This window comes from Odocoileus virginianus, unplaced genomic scaffold (assembly GCF_023699985.2).
Source record: "Odocoileus virginianus isolate 20LAN1187 ecotype Illinois unplaced genomic scaffold, Ovbor_1.2 Unplaced_Scaffold_4, whole genome shotgun sequence".
Classification (NCBI taxonomy): Eukaryota; Metazoa; Chordata; class Mammalia; order Artiodactyla; family Cervidae; genus Odocoileus; species Odocoileus virginianus.
The window spans coordinates 836,415-853,496 of NW_027224266.1; the positions used below are offsets into that span (position 1 = coordinate 836,415).

Consider the following 17,082-nt stretch of genomic DNA (forward strand, 5'->3'; position numbering starts at 1 on the left):
AGGGCTCAGCCCTTGTGACCTAACCACCTCCCAAAGGCCCCACCTCTAAATATCATCACATTGGCTTCAACATATGAATTTTGAGGAAACACATTTAGCCCACAGCAAAACTTCTCTTTATCCCTGGTGTTTTGATATTTTATAAGGACCCTTCTTTAGAGTAGGGTGGTCTTTCTGGCTTATTTTAATTATTATTATTATTAACAGGCTTTCAGTAAACCGTTTTAATCCAGAGACTTACGGTCCTCATGTTGAGGGAAAAAAACTTTTTCTGGTATTTTAGCATTCTACCTAATCTAACAGCATGATTATCACTGTAACATTAAGAAAGAGAAAGTGATGCCAATTAAAATGTGTCACATCTTCAATCATAAAAAACATTCTGACTTCAAAGATATTAAGATATAGGGAAAAATATGTATCTCATGCTACTTCTTTCCTAATTTCTTCCCCTCCATTTCCCCACTGTCTCTTTCTGGAATTCCTATTAGGTAACTGTTAGACTGCTTCTCTTTCATTTTCTCTCCTATTTTCTCTTTGTCTTGTTCTATTTTTATGAAGTTTCCTCAACTTTAGCTTCTAAATATTCTACTGAAATATAAAATATTATTATCACATTTTAAATTTCTAAGAGTTTCTTTTTCTAACAAAAAAATAGCATTCTACTTCTGTTTTAGAAAATCAACTTCACCTCTTAGCATTCAAAGGATATTGATTTTTCTTTTTCCTGCATTGTCTCTTTCCCTTAAGAACTTATTCTTTCATGTTAGAAGCCTTTCTCAAGTGTCTGGTGATATTTGGCTTTTAACTCATATTTACGAGTGAGGCACTAAGAAGTGGATCAGATATTCTGGAGCTTGTCAACTGGTAGGCTTTCTTGTAGGTTATCTGGCCAAGCAGCCAGCCTTTACAATGAAGATCTCCCAAATGGCAGTTACCTGAAGGTCTTTTATCAGGGATCATTGTTTCCTCAGGAAAGATGACTCCACTCTCCAGTATGGAGGATATGGTCCTGGCTGGTGAAATGCGTAGGGGCAGGGGAATCACAGTACCACTGAGGAGTAGCCTTTCACTTGATCTCCCTGTTTCCAGCACAGCGTCTCATCCCACTTACTATGTCTGGAGCCTCTCTGGTTAATTTTTCTCTACGAAATACTTTCTGTCTCTTCCAAGGGTAGGAGATGGGATAGAGTGAAGGCTTTTTATGTCGACATTCAACCAATCGCTATTTTCAGCCTGGGCCATACCTCCACTTTCCATAGTACTAGATGACCTCATTCTTGAGCTCTTCTGAGGCTCTGGGGCCCTGAACAAGGTTTCCTTCCCACTGATCTACTACTTACCAGCATGAAGGTCCTACAACTCCATCTTTTTATGAGCTTTTACCTGCTTTTCATATTTATATATTGTGGTTCAAATAACAGAAGTCTTCTAATTTCAAAGACCACTTTTCTGTTTTTTATTTTCCTTGTTGTTTAGGCTGATAGTATCTCAGAGAAGAGGACAAAAATAGCTTTATTTTGCCATTTTAAACTACAAGTTTCCCTTATGTGTTTTTGTGTCTCTAACAAGTTAGTAGAGTCCTTGACACCAAACAGACCTTCATTAAATACTTCATTAATGAAGGACTGCTGCTGCTGCTGCTAAGTCACTTTAGTCGTGTCCAACTCTGTGCGACCCCATAGACAGCAGCCCACCAGGCTCCCCCGTCCCTGGGATTCTCCAGGCAAGAACACTGGAGTGGGCTGCCATTTCCTTCTCCAATGCATGAAAGTGAAAAGTGAAAGTGAAGTTGATCAGTCGTGTCTGACTCTTACTGACCCCATGGACTGCAGCCTACCAGGCTCCTCTGTCCATGCAATTTTCCAGGCAAGAGTACTGGAGTGGGTTGCCATTGCCTTCTCCAATGAATGACTAGATATAGTCAGAGTACAGACTCAGCTGCTCTAACAAAAAGATCCCCAAATGCAAAGGCTCAAACAAGAGAAGTGCTTATTTTTCTCTCACGGAGCATTCCACAGGTACAAGGCTAGGTTAGAGTGAAGAAGTGTCGCTAGGTCCTTAAGTCACTAAGGATCCAAGTTTCTTCTTTCTTGTTATTCTATATCCATTCTATAGTTTTGTTGTGGCCAAAACTGGCTAATCATCATCCTCTGCATTCCAGCCCATAGAAAGGAGGGGGTTCAAAACGGGGTCAATCAACCTACAAGAAAGTCTACCGCTCAATGAGTCCCATACATAGCTACTATCTCACAGTTTCTAGGGGCCAGGAATCAGGGCCAACAAACATGTGAGCTTGGAAGCAGACCCTTCTCCAGCCAAGGTTCAAATGAGACTTTAGCCCTAGCAAACTCCCTGACTAGTCCACAGGAGACTCTAAACAAAAGTACCCAGTTAAGCCATGCCCATATTCCTGGCCCACAGGAACTGTGAGTTAATGAATGTATGTTGGCTTAAGCTACTAAGTTTAGGGTAATTCATTACATATAAAATAACTACCACAACATCTCAACTTTCACTATTTAACAGTAACTGACAAAAACATGCAATTGTATATTAAAGACAAATACAATTTAAAAGTATAAGGCTAAGAAATATTTGACAGTCTTTTGGATTTAATATCATTAAAGAAATATTAAACATTAGGCTTTCATCTTTTTTTTTCCCATTTATTTCTATTAGTTGGAGGCTAATTACTTTACAACATTGCAGTGGTTTTTGTCATACATTGAAATGAATTAGCCATGGATTTACATGTATTCCCCATCCCGGTCCCCCCTCCCATCTCCCTCTCCACCCCATCCCTCTGGGTCTTCCCAGAGCACCAGGCCTGAGCACTTGTCTCATGCATCCAACCTGGGCTGGTGATCTGTTTCACCCTAGATATACATGTTTTGATGCTGTTCTCTTGAAACATCCAGCCCTCGCCTTCTCCCACATAGGCTTTCATCTAATATCAGATTCCTGTAATGGGGAATGATCTCAACAACTTAACCCACATTGCTGGTAGTTTCTTAGTCCTGCACTTTTTCAACCTATCTATCTCTAGAATGCAATCTTCTTTCAGATGTAAATGTCACTAATGCTGGGAGTACTCAGAGGGAAAGTATGAGCCATGTATACAGATTATCATAATGGAAAATGATTTGATTTTATACTACAGAAAATAAAAAATTTGAAGGTTTTCCTTCCAAAGGAATTGTTGTAGCAAGAAAAACAAGGTGGCTGATGGCAGAAAAATCAATATTAATACTAATTGTTTTTATATTTACTTACATGTTAATAAAGATATACTATAGACCAATGAAGTAATGACCCAAATAATCAGGAAGGTGAAGAAATCTAGACCAAATATGAAGGCAGCCTCAGGCACTAGGCTTTGCATGTTAGCCAAGACTTAATCCATATGTTCCTTTAATTAACAAGCACTCATGGAACATCTACTGGGTACTAGATGTCAGATATATGGATGTAAAACAAGGAATAATAGTAAATAATGTAAAACAATAATAATAATTGTCTTATATACAGAACAAAATGATGATAATAACTAAGCTGCTAGCGATGGTTATCTTGTATGAGGAGACAATTTATTAATTTGTTTCTTTAATATTTAAAGAGCGCCTATTATGTGCCAGGCATTGGTCTAGGTGCTGGGATTCAGGACTGAATTAAAAAAGCAAGATGAGGAAATGGTGAACAATCATTTTCAACACTAATCATCTTTAAAAAGCATGACCATTTATTTCATCAATAAATCTATGATTAGGTTTTTTTTAAGCAAGCTTTAAGTTACTAACGAAAAACTTTCAACAATATAAAGTCTGTCTTTATAATCTGTCTTAAAATCAGGCTTGTCAAACAGTTTTTAAAAATACCACTGGCATATTCAAGAATGTATTTTGGTAAAGTTAACGTGAAAGCATCAATAAGTTTCCAACACTGTAAAATCATTACTTTGCCCAGTTTAAAAATAAGAATGTTTAAATTTCATGGTATCTGATTTATCTTTATCCCTATGATACAATATTTTACTTACAGTTTGTGGATTAATCTCTTCCTCTCCCATAGGTTCATCCATAATTTGCTGTCCATTCTGTGAAAAGCATAGCAAGTAGAAAATTACCAAAAGAGATTTCATATCAGTTCAAGTCAAACGAAGGCAGACAAAACAAAATCATATAGGAATATTTTCACTCTAAAGGGTTCTAATGAAATAAAGAACCACCATTAAAGTATGTAGTTGCCAATTTGCAACAGGTTGTGCTTCAAAAGTTAATGTGTAAATTGATGTTTAATAGTATAAAAATATTTTTCCATGGAAATGATGTAATAGCTGATGGTTACCTTTCCAGGTAATCCCTGGCAAGCCCTTGAGTTTAAGAGTTAAATGCATTACAATGGTCTTATTTAAACCTCACCAAACATTGTTTACAATACTTTCTATGGCAAAACACATTCTAAATTCAAACTCCATTGATAATCAGGGCAAATGATTAATTATTGGGGGGAAAATTAAGCTAAATCTCTACATCAATAGAGATTCCAGATGGATTATATGTTTAAGTGTCAAAAAGTAAAATTATACAAGCATTAGAAGAAAACACAGGTGAGTACTACTTATGAGGTAAGAAGGGTAGAAATCATACGGTAAAAAAATGACATCTGAATCCATAAAAGTTTAAAATGTCTCTGTCAGACATAAAAAAGATAAAGACAAATTGATTACCAAAAAAGATAAAAGCAACATATGACAAAGGGTTGGTATCCTCAATACATAAAGAACTTCGTTTTACAAACCTGTAAGAAAAAACACTGAACTTCAACAGAGATGAGTAATAAGGGAAAAAAAGAGTTCAGCCTTAGTACTAATCAAAGAAATGCATTTAACTGAAAGATACTTTTGCCTTTCAAATTGGTAATGATTTACAGAAAAAAATAACACCCAGTGCTAATACAGGTATGGGGATAAGAACATTCTGGATATACTGCTGTAGAGAGTGTAAATCAGCACAACCTTTCAAGAAGGCAATCTAAGCCTGTATTTAAAAAACAAAAAAGACACATAAAACTTTGAAATGTCTCATCATTTTGACTTTTTAAAAAAATGGACAAGTGTGCAAAGATGTACATATAAGAATGCTCACCATAACTTTTTCCAAAAAGAACTCCAAATTGGAAACCTAAATTCCTAACAATAGAGAACTAGTTAAATATAATATGGTACATCCATATAATGGAATACTATGCAGTCACTAAAAATGATGATAAAGATGTAAGTTTATTGACATGGAAAGACAGTCACATGTAATAAGTGAAAAAGCAGTTTACAAAACAGTATGGATTGTAATGATCCCATTGTAAATAAATATATACATGTTTTAATGTATATATTTGTATGGGAAAAACTCTGGAAGGATATACACCAAAATGTTAACAGTGACTATCTCTGAGTGGTAGAATTTTAGACAATTTAAATTGTCTTGCTTATCTGGATTTTCTAATGTGTCTACAATGTCTACAATGAATATGTATTATTTGAGTAATTAAAAACAAAAGCAAAAGTCAGGTATACGTAATGTCTTCTCTAGCTCCCTCACTGGAAAAAGAAGTAATGCTCCTGGGCACTTGTTAATTCAACAAAGTACAAGGATCTAAGCTAACCATCTTTAGAGAATTATCAACTAGGAAATAAAAGGTAGCCATCCACTACCCCACAACCCACAAGAGACATCTGCTCTGATTTTGAACTCCTCTCTGCACTCTCTCTATCTCTATTTATTCATCCATCCATTCATCCATCCATTTCATTTCATTCATGCTATGTTCTAGGCACCAAACTGGAGATGAAAACCCTCATCCTAAAGATCCATCCTACAGTATCTCATAGGTTTACTGACCCATAAAAAGGGCAACTTCCATTTTCAAATACTCATAGAGTATGTTCCATGGTTAGGAAATGCCCACACAAGATTACAAAGCCAAAATACAGAAATGGTGCCAAAATACAGAAAAGGAGGAAGCAGGTATAAAATCTTTATTTTCTGAAGATACTTTCAGAGGCTATGTATTGTCCACTCCTATGGTAAGGACTCAAATAACACCAGGATACATCTTTCTCTTAAAAGCCACAACCATTTATTCAACCGAACACTGATCATTTTTATCCAAATATCCCAGAAAAATCTTAAAAGAGCTCTTAAGAACACTGGTTTTGGAGTCAGACACCTAGATTCAAAGTCCTGCTCTTACACTGATTATGAAGACTTGGACAAGTTATTTAAACTATCTAAGCTTTTTCTTCATATGGAAAGTGGAGATTAAAAGTCTTATCTTCAGAGAGCTGTGAAGACTAAATAAGATAATGATATAAGACCTGTCAGTAAGCAATCAAAGTTAGCTATTTTAATTATTGTCAAAACTCAATCACTCCCTCTGCGGCCCACCAATTTGCTACTTCTGCATTCACTGTCTCAGGGAATGGTATCATCATTAATCTAGGAGCCCAAAGTAGATTTTCTCACTAATTGTACATAGTACTCTCCTCCTATTAACACAGATCTACTCAATGGCTCCCCATTATTTGGCTTTTAGAACCCTTGGTTTAACTTGAGCTACATTTATATTTTCCATGGGAATATAATTTGAGAATCATCTGCTCCTTGTGATTTTCAAGGCAAAGTAAGAATCCCAGCTTGTAACTTACTTTTTGGTGTAGGAGAAACAGCACTGAATCTGAATTGGTAGACCAGGGATAGAGTCCTAGATCTGCCACTTAAAAAGCTTTGATTTGGGGCAATTCAGAGAGTCTCCTGATCCATTTACTTTATATCTGTTCAAAATGGGGGTACCTGCCCTGTCTACTCAAAGGGTTGTTGTTAAGCTCAAAACTGAGATAACTCATAAGAAAATACATTATAAACTGTAAGAAGCTGTACCAACACCAATTACTATTACTAAGGTAAGGCAGGTTTAAGAGGATAAAATAATACTGCATAAAGTCATTTTGATCTTAGTTTTCTGTTCCAAATATACAAACATACTCACATCATATGCTTAAATTCTTTCTATCCACTTCTCACCTATATTTGAACACTATCAGGACAAGAAAGTACTATACCTCACTGGGGAGCTTACCATACCATTTCAGGAAAAGCACTGACTGCTAGATAATGCTCTTCTTCATATAGTAACTTTCCTCAAATGCAAATTCTCTTTAAGAGGATTACTAACATGCGATGACTAACTTGTCTGTACTCTACCTACAAAGTCACAGAAGTAAATCTACGGCTGTGACTATAAACTCAAAGAACACCTCAAGTCTGTTCTTTTCTAGATAATTCAAGTTCCTTCAAACACTCCATTTAAAAGATGAGACCACTTTCTTTACTGAGCATGCAACCAATTCATCTTAAATGGTGGAAAAGAGAATTGTGTGCAATTAACACTGCAACCTTGATACAACCAATGCAGAGTAAAGGGCATATCACCTCCCTTGTTCTACATAATAAACATATTAATGCAGTTCACAAATGCATTATTTTTGGAATGTCCACAACACATTGCTGAGTCACACTCTTTATTTCTTTCTTGTTTTCTGTTGGTTAAATTCTTGTTTTCTTCACTTTCACTGTAACTAAGCCCTCTATCCTCTATCTTGTTTTTGATACTTAGGCTTAGAGCCTTAAATTTTTTTATTCATCTTTTTCCAGTTCTTATTCATTGCTACAACCTCTATAGATTAGATTCCAACTCTGTCAATCAGCTTCTTCACTATTTTCAGCTTCATGTAATCCATAAATCGTACAATGCATTCTCTTTTCTGAATTTTCCACTCAGTTAATTAATACAATATACTAACAAAGCAATCTAAGAAAAAAGTTAAGTGAAATATAATCTAAAGGTATTTTATGCTCTACTTTTTTTCAAACTACTAATGTTTCAGCCTTTTTAAATATAATTATTTATTTTTAATTGGAGGATAAAAACATCTACTTCCTTTCTGAGTTTACAAAAGATTTAGAACTTTGAACAATTTAATTTTTAAAGCAGGAAAATATAAAAGCTAATTTTATCCTACATACCAGTGTAGTGTTACCAAAATCAACCCCAAAAGGCAACTTTACTTCAATAAACCTTTGTATCACTTCAGCAAAACAAGGATTCAAATGCTAACTATTTAAAAATGAGGATAATTACCTCTGTGGCTAAGAATTTTCCCTTCTGAAAAAGGACTCTTGACTTCACTAGAGATTAGGTTACATGGACCACTAATGTGACTCACTATTGTAATACTTATAGTTTCAAAAGTTCAAGAAATAATTCCAATTAAACAAGAAAATTTATTTCTCTAATTTTAAGAAATAAATAGAACAAACATGTGGTCTGAATCTGGCTAGTACCAGGTTTAAACTCCAATCCTGTCACTTACTACTGTAGTTAACTGGCTAAGTTACTTAACACTTTGAGCTTCAGTTTTTTCATTTTTAAGATGCATATAATATCTACTTCACAGGGATGCTATAATTAAAAGGACTCACCAAGGGACAGTAGATGCTCAGTAAATGCTACTTCCTGTCCCCTCTTTGCCTTCAATTGACTGTGTAATATTTCTATTTCTACAGTTAGCTTCCAAAAGTCATAATGCAATGAAGAAGTACAGGAGAGTATTGAGATACCTGTTTCACCACTTACTACAGCCAATTTCTTGCCAAGCAGGGTGGAAGAGATCATTCATATGTGTGATATATTTTTACACAATGTGGCTCAAGAATGAGTACGAGTGAAACAGAATAGTTTAAATGCGAGGCAAACGTATTTATCCTCTCTCATCCCACCATAATGCCTTCCAGCCAAAAAATCACAGAGCTTGGCAGACTGTACATATGCAAATATTATGTGAAATACTGGAAAAGGTTAGGAAATGCTAATCATGCTTTACTCTGGTAGTCTGAATGTGTAAAAGTCAAAAATTAGAATAACATACAATATGGGTCTCACCAGAACAAATCAGACAAAGGAGACTGTTAGCCTCAGTTTCAGAAGGTATTGTTTTCAACACAACTTCTAATGTTGTGGTATAAAATTATCACATAATTTTCCTGCTCTTAAGAGGATAAACAATTCAAATCAGTAATTCTGAACCAAGGTTTCAGGACTTCTAGAATACTGCAAAGTATTTTAAGGAAAATTTTAAAAATGTTAAAATCAAGAATATTTTTCTATTTAAATTTTTTTTTAATTTTAAGCAACCCTATTAAACAGATTGTTTTGCTGTAATGGTGTGTTACTACCATGCACATTTCTAGGCTGCTTGGTAGTTTTCTATCACTAAATATAAAATAAGTTTTAAAAAATGCACTGAGTCCAGCAGAAGACCATCTTGCACAAATACACTAGGACTACAAAAATGATTTGTGACTCGTAATGCTACCTTGAACTTAGCAGGACATATCATCTCATGACATCCTACCACCTAGAAATGAAATATACATATGAACATTGGGAGAAAAGAATTTCTCATAGAGAACAGCCTAAAACAACAGGAAGGGAGGAGGAAAAGAATGGGGCCAGAGCCTTAGTGTACTAATCTGGAAATCCAGGTTGTAGATATAAACAGGAACCATGCCTTTTTTTTTTAACCATCCTCAAGTTTCCACAAGTATATCTGCCTTCCAAACTCCCTGATATCAGCAGTGGTTTTCCTGCCCAAAGCATATGGCAGAGGATTTCCATGAAGGTGCTGACGATGAAGCATGAGAAACCTCTCTAAAACTTCAGTTAAGATAGCACAAATTGTTCAGAATCCAAAGAATCTTCTATGCAATCACATTGAAACAATAAGAAACAAGCATTTTATATTCTTAATAAGGAATGTATATAATCCTTACCAATGTGACAGGATTAAGAATCAGCTCCTCATTTATCCTAAGGAAATATCAGAGATGTGCATAAAGACTATGTACAGTGATATTCATCATACTCATTATACTGAAAAATAGAAAACAATCTAAATGATCAACAGGGGACTGGTTAAATAAAGCATAATACATCTATTCATATGTAGTAATACTATGCAATGGTTAAAATCAGGGCCTCAAAGAAAAAATAATGATGCAAAAATATGACTGCAATATATTAAGTTAAAAAGGATACAAAACTAGATCGTATGATCCCAATTTTGCACACCCCCCCCCCAACATGTGTGCATGTAACTGGAAAACATATAAAATCTTATCAGTAGTTACCTGGGTCATAGGATTTTCTTCTTTGTACTGTATTTTCAAAATTATATGCATTTATTATATATTATTTTATAAAGAGAAAAAACAATCAATGTAATTAGAAAAATCCACTTATTTCTAGCTAAGGTGCCATTACATGGGCTTTGCTATTCCTCTAGCAACTAAAGGTCTGCTAGTACTCAAGACTATTCTATTTTCTAGACTAGGGTAGGAATGACCACTGATTATATTTACATTATTAAGTTTTAGAAGAATCTTTCAGAAGCTTTTTTTCCCCTCTCTGAAGGTTTCCTGTGGTTGTGGCCTCAGAAAAAAGTAAGTCTTTAGGCCTGAATCCATCTCATTTTTTGGAGTGTACCCCTAAGGGGAACTCTGCTTATGAAACAAGAGTATGTTGAGATAAGAATAAAGAAATGAAAACATGGTAGCCAAAATTAAATCTGCATTGTGAATAGCAAGTATCAGATTGACACTGCAGAAAACAGAATCCATGCCACGGAGGACAAACTTGAGTAAATGAAAAAAAAATGAAAGAAAAGATTAAAAAACTATGGAGGACAGACGTAGAAATTATCTATGAATAACAGATGCTCCTAAAGAAAAACCAGCAGTTTAATTAATCAAAAATATAAGAAAACTTTCCAGTTCTGAAAAAAAAATACCTGAGACTGGAGACTGAGAAGGTTCAACAGAGATCATCAACACCAAGACATGTCCTGGCAAATGTTTTTAAATGTCAAGGATAAAGATATAATCCTACAAGCATACAAGCAGAAAAAAATAGGTTATTTTCAAAGGAACTAAAATCATATTGACCTCAGATTTCTCCTCTGCAACAATAAAATGCCAGAAGACAATGAAGTAATGACTTACAGAGAGTTAAAAGGGAAAAGTTAGGATCTAAGAATTTTATACCTTGTCCCAGTTCTTCACATACAAAGGTTACAGGAAATTATTCTTAGTTCTGCAAAGTCTTATAAAATTTCACCACCTTGGTAGTACCTTTTTTCATGAACTGTTCAAAGGTATGTCTTAGACCATTGAAAGAGAATCAAAATAAGAATTCAAGAATACTGAGGTAGGAAAGAATTGGTAAAGTATATTGACACCAACTTAGTATCTAGAAATAACTGAATAAAATAATTAACCCCAATAAAGGAGAAAGGTCACTAATGAAGAATAAATAATATAAGTATATAAACAATATAAAACTTTAGAAAGTTAAAGGTAAGATTTATAACCTTAGGATAAATTAATGTGGACTGAAAATAAAAGAGGTAGTGGAAGAACGGAAAAACTAAGATTCTAAATTCTGTCTTTCCTAAAAAGACATTTAAAAACCTGCTTCTAGTAACTAGCTAATAAACTTTGGAATGCTTTGAAAAACCATAAAACAACTGAGAATTATAATTATTTACTGCAGTCCAAATCACTGGAGAATATCATAACTGGCAAAGACTGTGACTAGTACCTTACGTAGGCATCCCATTCAACCCTAAGCACATGAGGTAGGTATAATTACCCCTATTTTACAGATGAGGAAACCAAGGTTCAGCAAAGTTAGTGAATGGCAGAAGCAAGATTCAAACCCAAGTCTTTCCAGCTCTGTAATTCTTTCTTCAATTTTTCATAACCTCCTCAAACAAAAGAATCCATAAGGCAGCAGAAAGAAACCAAGCCACAAGAATAAAAAACTTAAAATAAGATGACGGAAATAATTCCTATTTTACACCTATTTGCACTAAGAACTGTAAAGTATCTACTTAAAACAGAGTATTTTAAAGGATATTTGATGCTATTACAGAATTATTGATGTTTTTATGAGTGATGATGGTATGCTAATTAAATGTTTAAAAAATTCTTTATCTTTTAAGAAATATACATGTAAATATTTATGTCTGAACTGATGTATCAGCTTCAAAATAATCCGCTGGAGCCAGGGAGGGGAAGAGAGGTAGTGTGTGTGTGTGATGGGGAGTACAGATGAAACAAGAGTGGCCATGAGTCAATAATCTTTGAGGCTGAGCTTTGGAAATATGGTGGTTCATTATTCTCTCTACTCTGGTATGTGTTCAAAATGCTTGATAATAAAAATTTAATGGTCTTAGGTTGCATTTTTAAAAAGCTTAAAAAATTCACATAATTATTTACTGCTTTAAAGAGAAACCCAAACAAAAACAGATAAGCATAAAAAAGCACAAAGAAAAAGAAGAAAGCAAGAGTTTGCAATAATAAGGCCAAAAATAAAATGTGAAGCAAAAATCTTAAACTGATTAAAAGGGTGATGTGATCTGGACTAAAAATATAATTAGTACTTAATGCATATAGTAATAATAATTGCTATCATTTACTGAGCAATTATCACACACTAGGCAAGTCCATCTTTGAAGCTTCTAACAACTCTGTGAGGCATTATCACTAATTTCCAAATGAGGAAATTAAGTCAAGACGGGTATGTCAATCTTTGAAAGCACTGACACACATGCACATGTATCCTCAGCCCCTAACAAAATGCCTGGCTGGCATACAGTAGGTGCTCAATAAATATTTGTTGCATAAGTTAAAAAGTCTAATAACCTGCCTAAGGCAAATAAGCAAAGCCTAAATTCAAACCTAAATCTGATTCTAAAACCCCTACTCAATCACGTTTAAATCTTTTCCTTAAAAAAAAAAAAAAAAACTTTTCCTAAGATATTTCATAGTAAGAGTAAAGATGTTCTATTTTTTCTTCTATTTCCTTTTGTGCATATTTCTCTTTTTCAGATTTTCTACAATTAGCCTGTGTTTTTTTCAAACAAGTCATTAAAAATAATACAATGCGAAACAGTACTGAAAAGTTCATCACAGACTAACCTGATCATAAAACACAAACAGTGACATGAAATAAACGGAAACAAGTAGAAGGGGAAATCTTAGCACACTAACATAAACTAACATAATGAATAGAATAGGATGAAGTATTTGATATAACTTACATTAGAATAGGTAGATACTGAATTTTATAATGTGAAAAGAATATGGGTTCAACTGTCTATAAAGTTATAAAGACAAACCATGTTCCAGGCCATGAAGTAAATCCAAAATTCTTAAAAGCAAGAATTGTACCAGTATTTTCTGATTATGATAAAAAATACTGAATAAGGAAATAAATTACTCATTCAGAAATTAATATTATTCTAAGTAACTACTGGCTCAAGGAAATAACAGCTATTATTTCTGCAATTATTTTGCTCAAAGTACAGTGTTAGCTATGTTACATATATTCCCTCATTTAATCCCAATTAATCATTAATAAACCATGAGTCATGTTATTATATAGAGAAGAAAAAAGTTGAGAATGACTTGTCCAAGATCACAGAGGTATTAAGTTTGCAGATAAGACAACCGAACCCACATCTGAATCCAAAGCTCACACTACTACACAGAAATGCCCTATTATTGTTAGAATTCAAGTATAGGCAACTACCTGTGCTCACTTTTCTCTATTTATAAAATTCTGTAATAAAAGGTGGAGAAGACTAGAATTCTTCCTCAACACATGTTCTGAAAATGTCTGTTTATATTTCAAACTGCATAAACTCCTAAAAAAGATTCCTTTGAAAACATTCATATTCTCAAGTGGGCAATTAAAAAGGAAGAAACCATAAAATCAGATAAAGTAGGGACTATAAGGTAAACATGATTTGCTACTAAATTTATTTCTAAAAAGTCACTATCTTCTGGTATTTATCTCCAATCCATAAGAGTTTCATGGAATCTCGGCCAGTATGGATTTTTGTCTGCCACTAAATACAGCCTTCCCTCATAGCTCAGTTGGTAAAGAATCTGCCTGCAATGCAGGAGACCCCAGTTTGATCCCTGGGTCGGGAAGATCCCCTGGAGAAGGAAATGGCAAGCCACTCCAGTATTCTTGCCTGGAGAATCCCACGGACAGTGGTGCCTGGTGGGCTGCAGCCCACGGAGTCTCAAAGAGTCGGACAGGACTGAAGCGAATAAGCACACAACTGTAGGCAAGCCCTTCAGCCTCTCTGATTCGTGGTTTCTTCATGCATAAAATACACAGATATCTAAGAGCTCTTTCAGCTTGAAAATGTTATAATCCTGTGACTTTAAGGATTAAAGGTATTTAAAATTTTGTGGGCTTTTTTACACCTGAGGACATTACTAATTCGTTTTTAAAGCTGTTCTGTACACTATTTCTAATTCTAGTTTCTTCTTTCTTTTCTGCATCCAAAATACAGTTTTATCTGTATCCTTTAGGGGTGCTTTGTATTCAAGTGTAAAACAAGGATAATGTCAAAGAATGGAATGTACAAATGTTGTCACTTGAAAGAGTGCTGTGCTTAGTCGCTCAGTTGTGTCCAACTCTTTGTGACCCCGTGGACTGTAGCCCACCAGGCTCCTCTGTTCATGGGGATTCTCCAGGCAAGAATACTGGAGTGTGTAGCCTATCCCTTCTCCAGGAGATCTTCCCGACCCAGGAGTCAAACCGGGGTCTCCTGCATTGCAAGCGGATTCTTTATAACTGAGCTACCAGGGAAGACCCACTTGAAAGAGAAGTACTAATAAGAAGAAAATAAATGAAACATTGCTTTTCTGTGCAGATTAAGCAACCGAAGGCAATTTTATAATTTCCACAATCCAATCTTACTATTCTCATTTTACTAGTAAAGTGTCAACATATTTTTTAATCTCCTGTGTACTCCCAATGCGACTTTTGCCTTCCTAACACTTTGAATCCCACCTCTTGGTACTTCATGGAGTTGACAGTATTTCATAAACATGTATGATGATCAGAATCACCTAAGATTCCTGCTAATAATACACTCATTACCTGGCCTTACCCCAAACCAAAACTGAAACAGAAGTTCTAGAAGCCCCATGGCTCAGTATTTCGTTTTTTACAACAGGCACCTGAGATGACTCCTGGGATTAGGTAAGTCTGGGAAATCACAGTGTAGAGAAAAGATCATGGGCTTTGGAGCCTGACATATCCAGTTTCAGAACCTGGCTCTGCCCTTTATTATAGGTGTAAGTTTGGGCAAGCTACTTAACATGAGTCTCAGTTTTCTAAACTACAAGATTTGAATACTAGCTATGCTGGAGGTTATAATAAAGTTTAGTGTGCTTAGCCATTCTGGCTGCTCAGTGAGTGTTAATTTCTCTTTCCTCCTGCTTATCTTGCCAAAGAGGGTGACAAATGCAAATACTTGAGAGTATTCTGATGAGCCCCTTACCCTAATGGGTCCACTTCCATTTCTAGGGCTAAAAATCTAAGTAGTAGATAATTTGTTAATGCATTACTTGGTTTGGCTAATTTAGGTCTTAGGGAAAAGTCTAATAATTTCTTCTAGTTTCTTGAGGCTTATTAATGAAGCCCTCCTATCTAAGACAGATACACCATTATGCTGAGCTTCAAAGGCCAACCTTTATTTGCTGTAATAAATAGCAAAATTTACTATAAATTGGCAAAATTACCAATTATTGTTTCCTCATCAGTAAAACAAGTGGTGCTTAAATGTTTGCTGAATTGAACCCAAAATATGTTACTGATAACATAATTGTTAATTAAAATAAGTAAACTTACACACAGTCTAACAAACATCCTTATGAACAAAAAGACAGCAGTAATAGCTTGCAAAAGAAACAAGACATAGGACTTGCTCAAATACACAATAAAAAAGAACTTAACACCCAAGCAGTATCAACTGTATCTTAACACGAAGTGTATTAGACAAGTTTAGAACTGAAATTACTCAGGAAAAAACAATCTAAACTACTCACTTATTAACTATGCATGCATATACATACACAGATACATATATTTAAAATTATCATACGTCTACACACAACCTGGCATGGCAGCAAGGTTTACATATGGAAAAATGAGAAATATAGTTTATAATTACAGCTTGATAATGAATCCTAGCTGTATATACATTAAGCATGTGTTAGTCAGTTGTGTCCAACTCTTTGTGACCCCATGGACTGTAGCCCACCAGGCTTCTCTGTCCATGTATTAAGCATAAACACTATTAATAAGAGTATTTGACTAAAATTGTTATATTAACTGTCCAGATAAGCTATAAACTGAAAGAAACCTAAACAAATTAGAAAAAAATAGTAAAACTCTGGGAATATTCATTCAAGACAGAGAAGAAGTTACCCTCAATTTTTAAAAAAATAAACAAGAAAATAACAAACGCCAAATCCTGTTGAAAGTAATTTAAAGAATCATAGCTTTTCTCTCAACTTATTCTTTAATGCAACTATTTTCTTTCATTTAGTTCTGGTCCTTTGCTTATTTCCATATATTTAATATTTTTACTGCTATTTTGAATGAAATCTTTTTCCATTATCATTTCTAACAAAGAAAACTATTTATTAATTTAAAAATATATACTCTGTTTAACACCACCTTATTAGACTATCATTGGTTTTAACAAACCTTTTTAGTGGTTTCCTTAGATTACCTAACTAGATGATTATATCACCTATGAATAGTTCTGTTTTATCCGTCTTTTGAATATTCTTTGATTTTTGTCTAACTTCATTAACAAACTCTTCTAGAATGTAAAATACACGTGAAAACAGCAGGCATACTTTTAATGAGATTGCCCCTAATATGTCTCTATCAAGCATGACGCTGGCTACTGGTCTTAGACTATTTTTTAATAATATTAACAACACACTTTTATTTCTATTTCACTGTTTTTAACTGATAATAGATACTGAATTTTGTCTAATGCTTTCTCAACTTTTCCCATAACTTTTTAATTAGAAATGATTATGGATTCACAGGAAGTTGCAAAAATAATACAGAGGTCCCATATATCCT

General features: G+C 34.4%; 1 protein-coding gene across 5 annotated transcripts in view; it reads right to left on the bottom strand.

Moving 5' to 3' along the window:
- The window catches only part of RPS6KA3 (ribosomal protein S6 kinase A3), a 98,396-nt gene that overhangs the window by 64,423 nt on the left and 16,891 nt on the right, over nucleotides 1-17,082 (bottom strand). For 2 of the 5 annotated variants that reach the window (XM_020914419.2, XM_020914421.2), the window contains exon 2: nucleotides 4,040-4,096. In XM_020914419.2, coding sequence (XP_020770078.1) covers nucleotides 4,040-4,081 — 42 coding nt within the window. In that variant the 5' untranslated portion in view covers nucleotides 4,082-4,096. Of the gene's footprint in view, nucleotides 1-4,039; nucleotides 4,097-9,890; nucleotides 9,928-10,906; nucleotides 11,001-17,082 lie in introns of all 5 variants that reach the window. The other 3 variants (XM_020914416.2, XM_020914422.2, XM_020914418.2) reach the window with 3 other exon arrangements.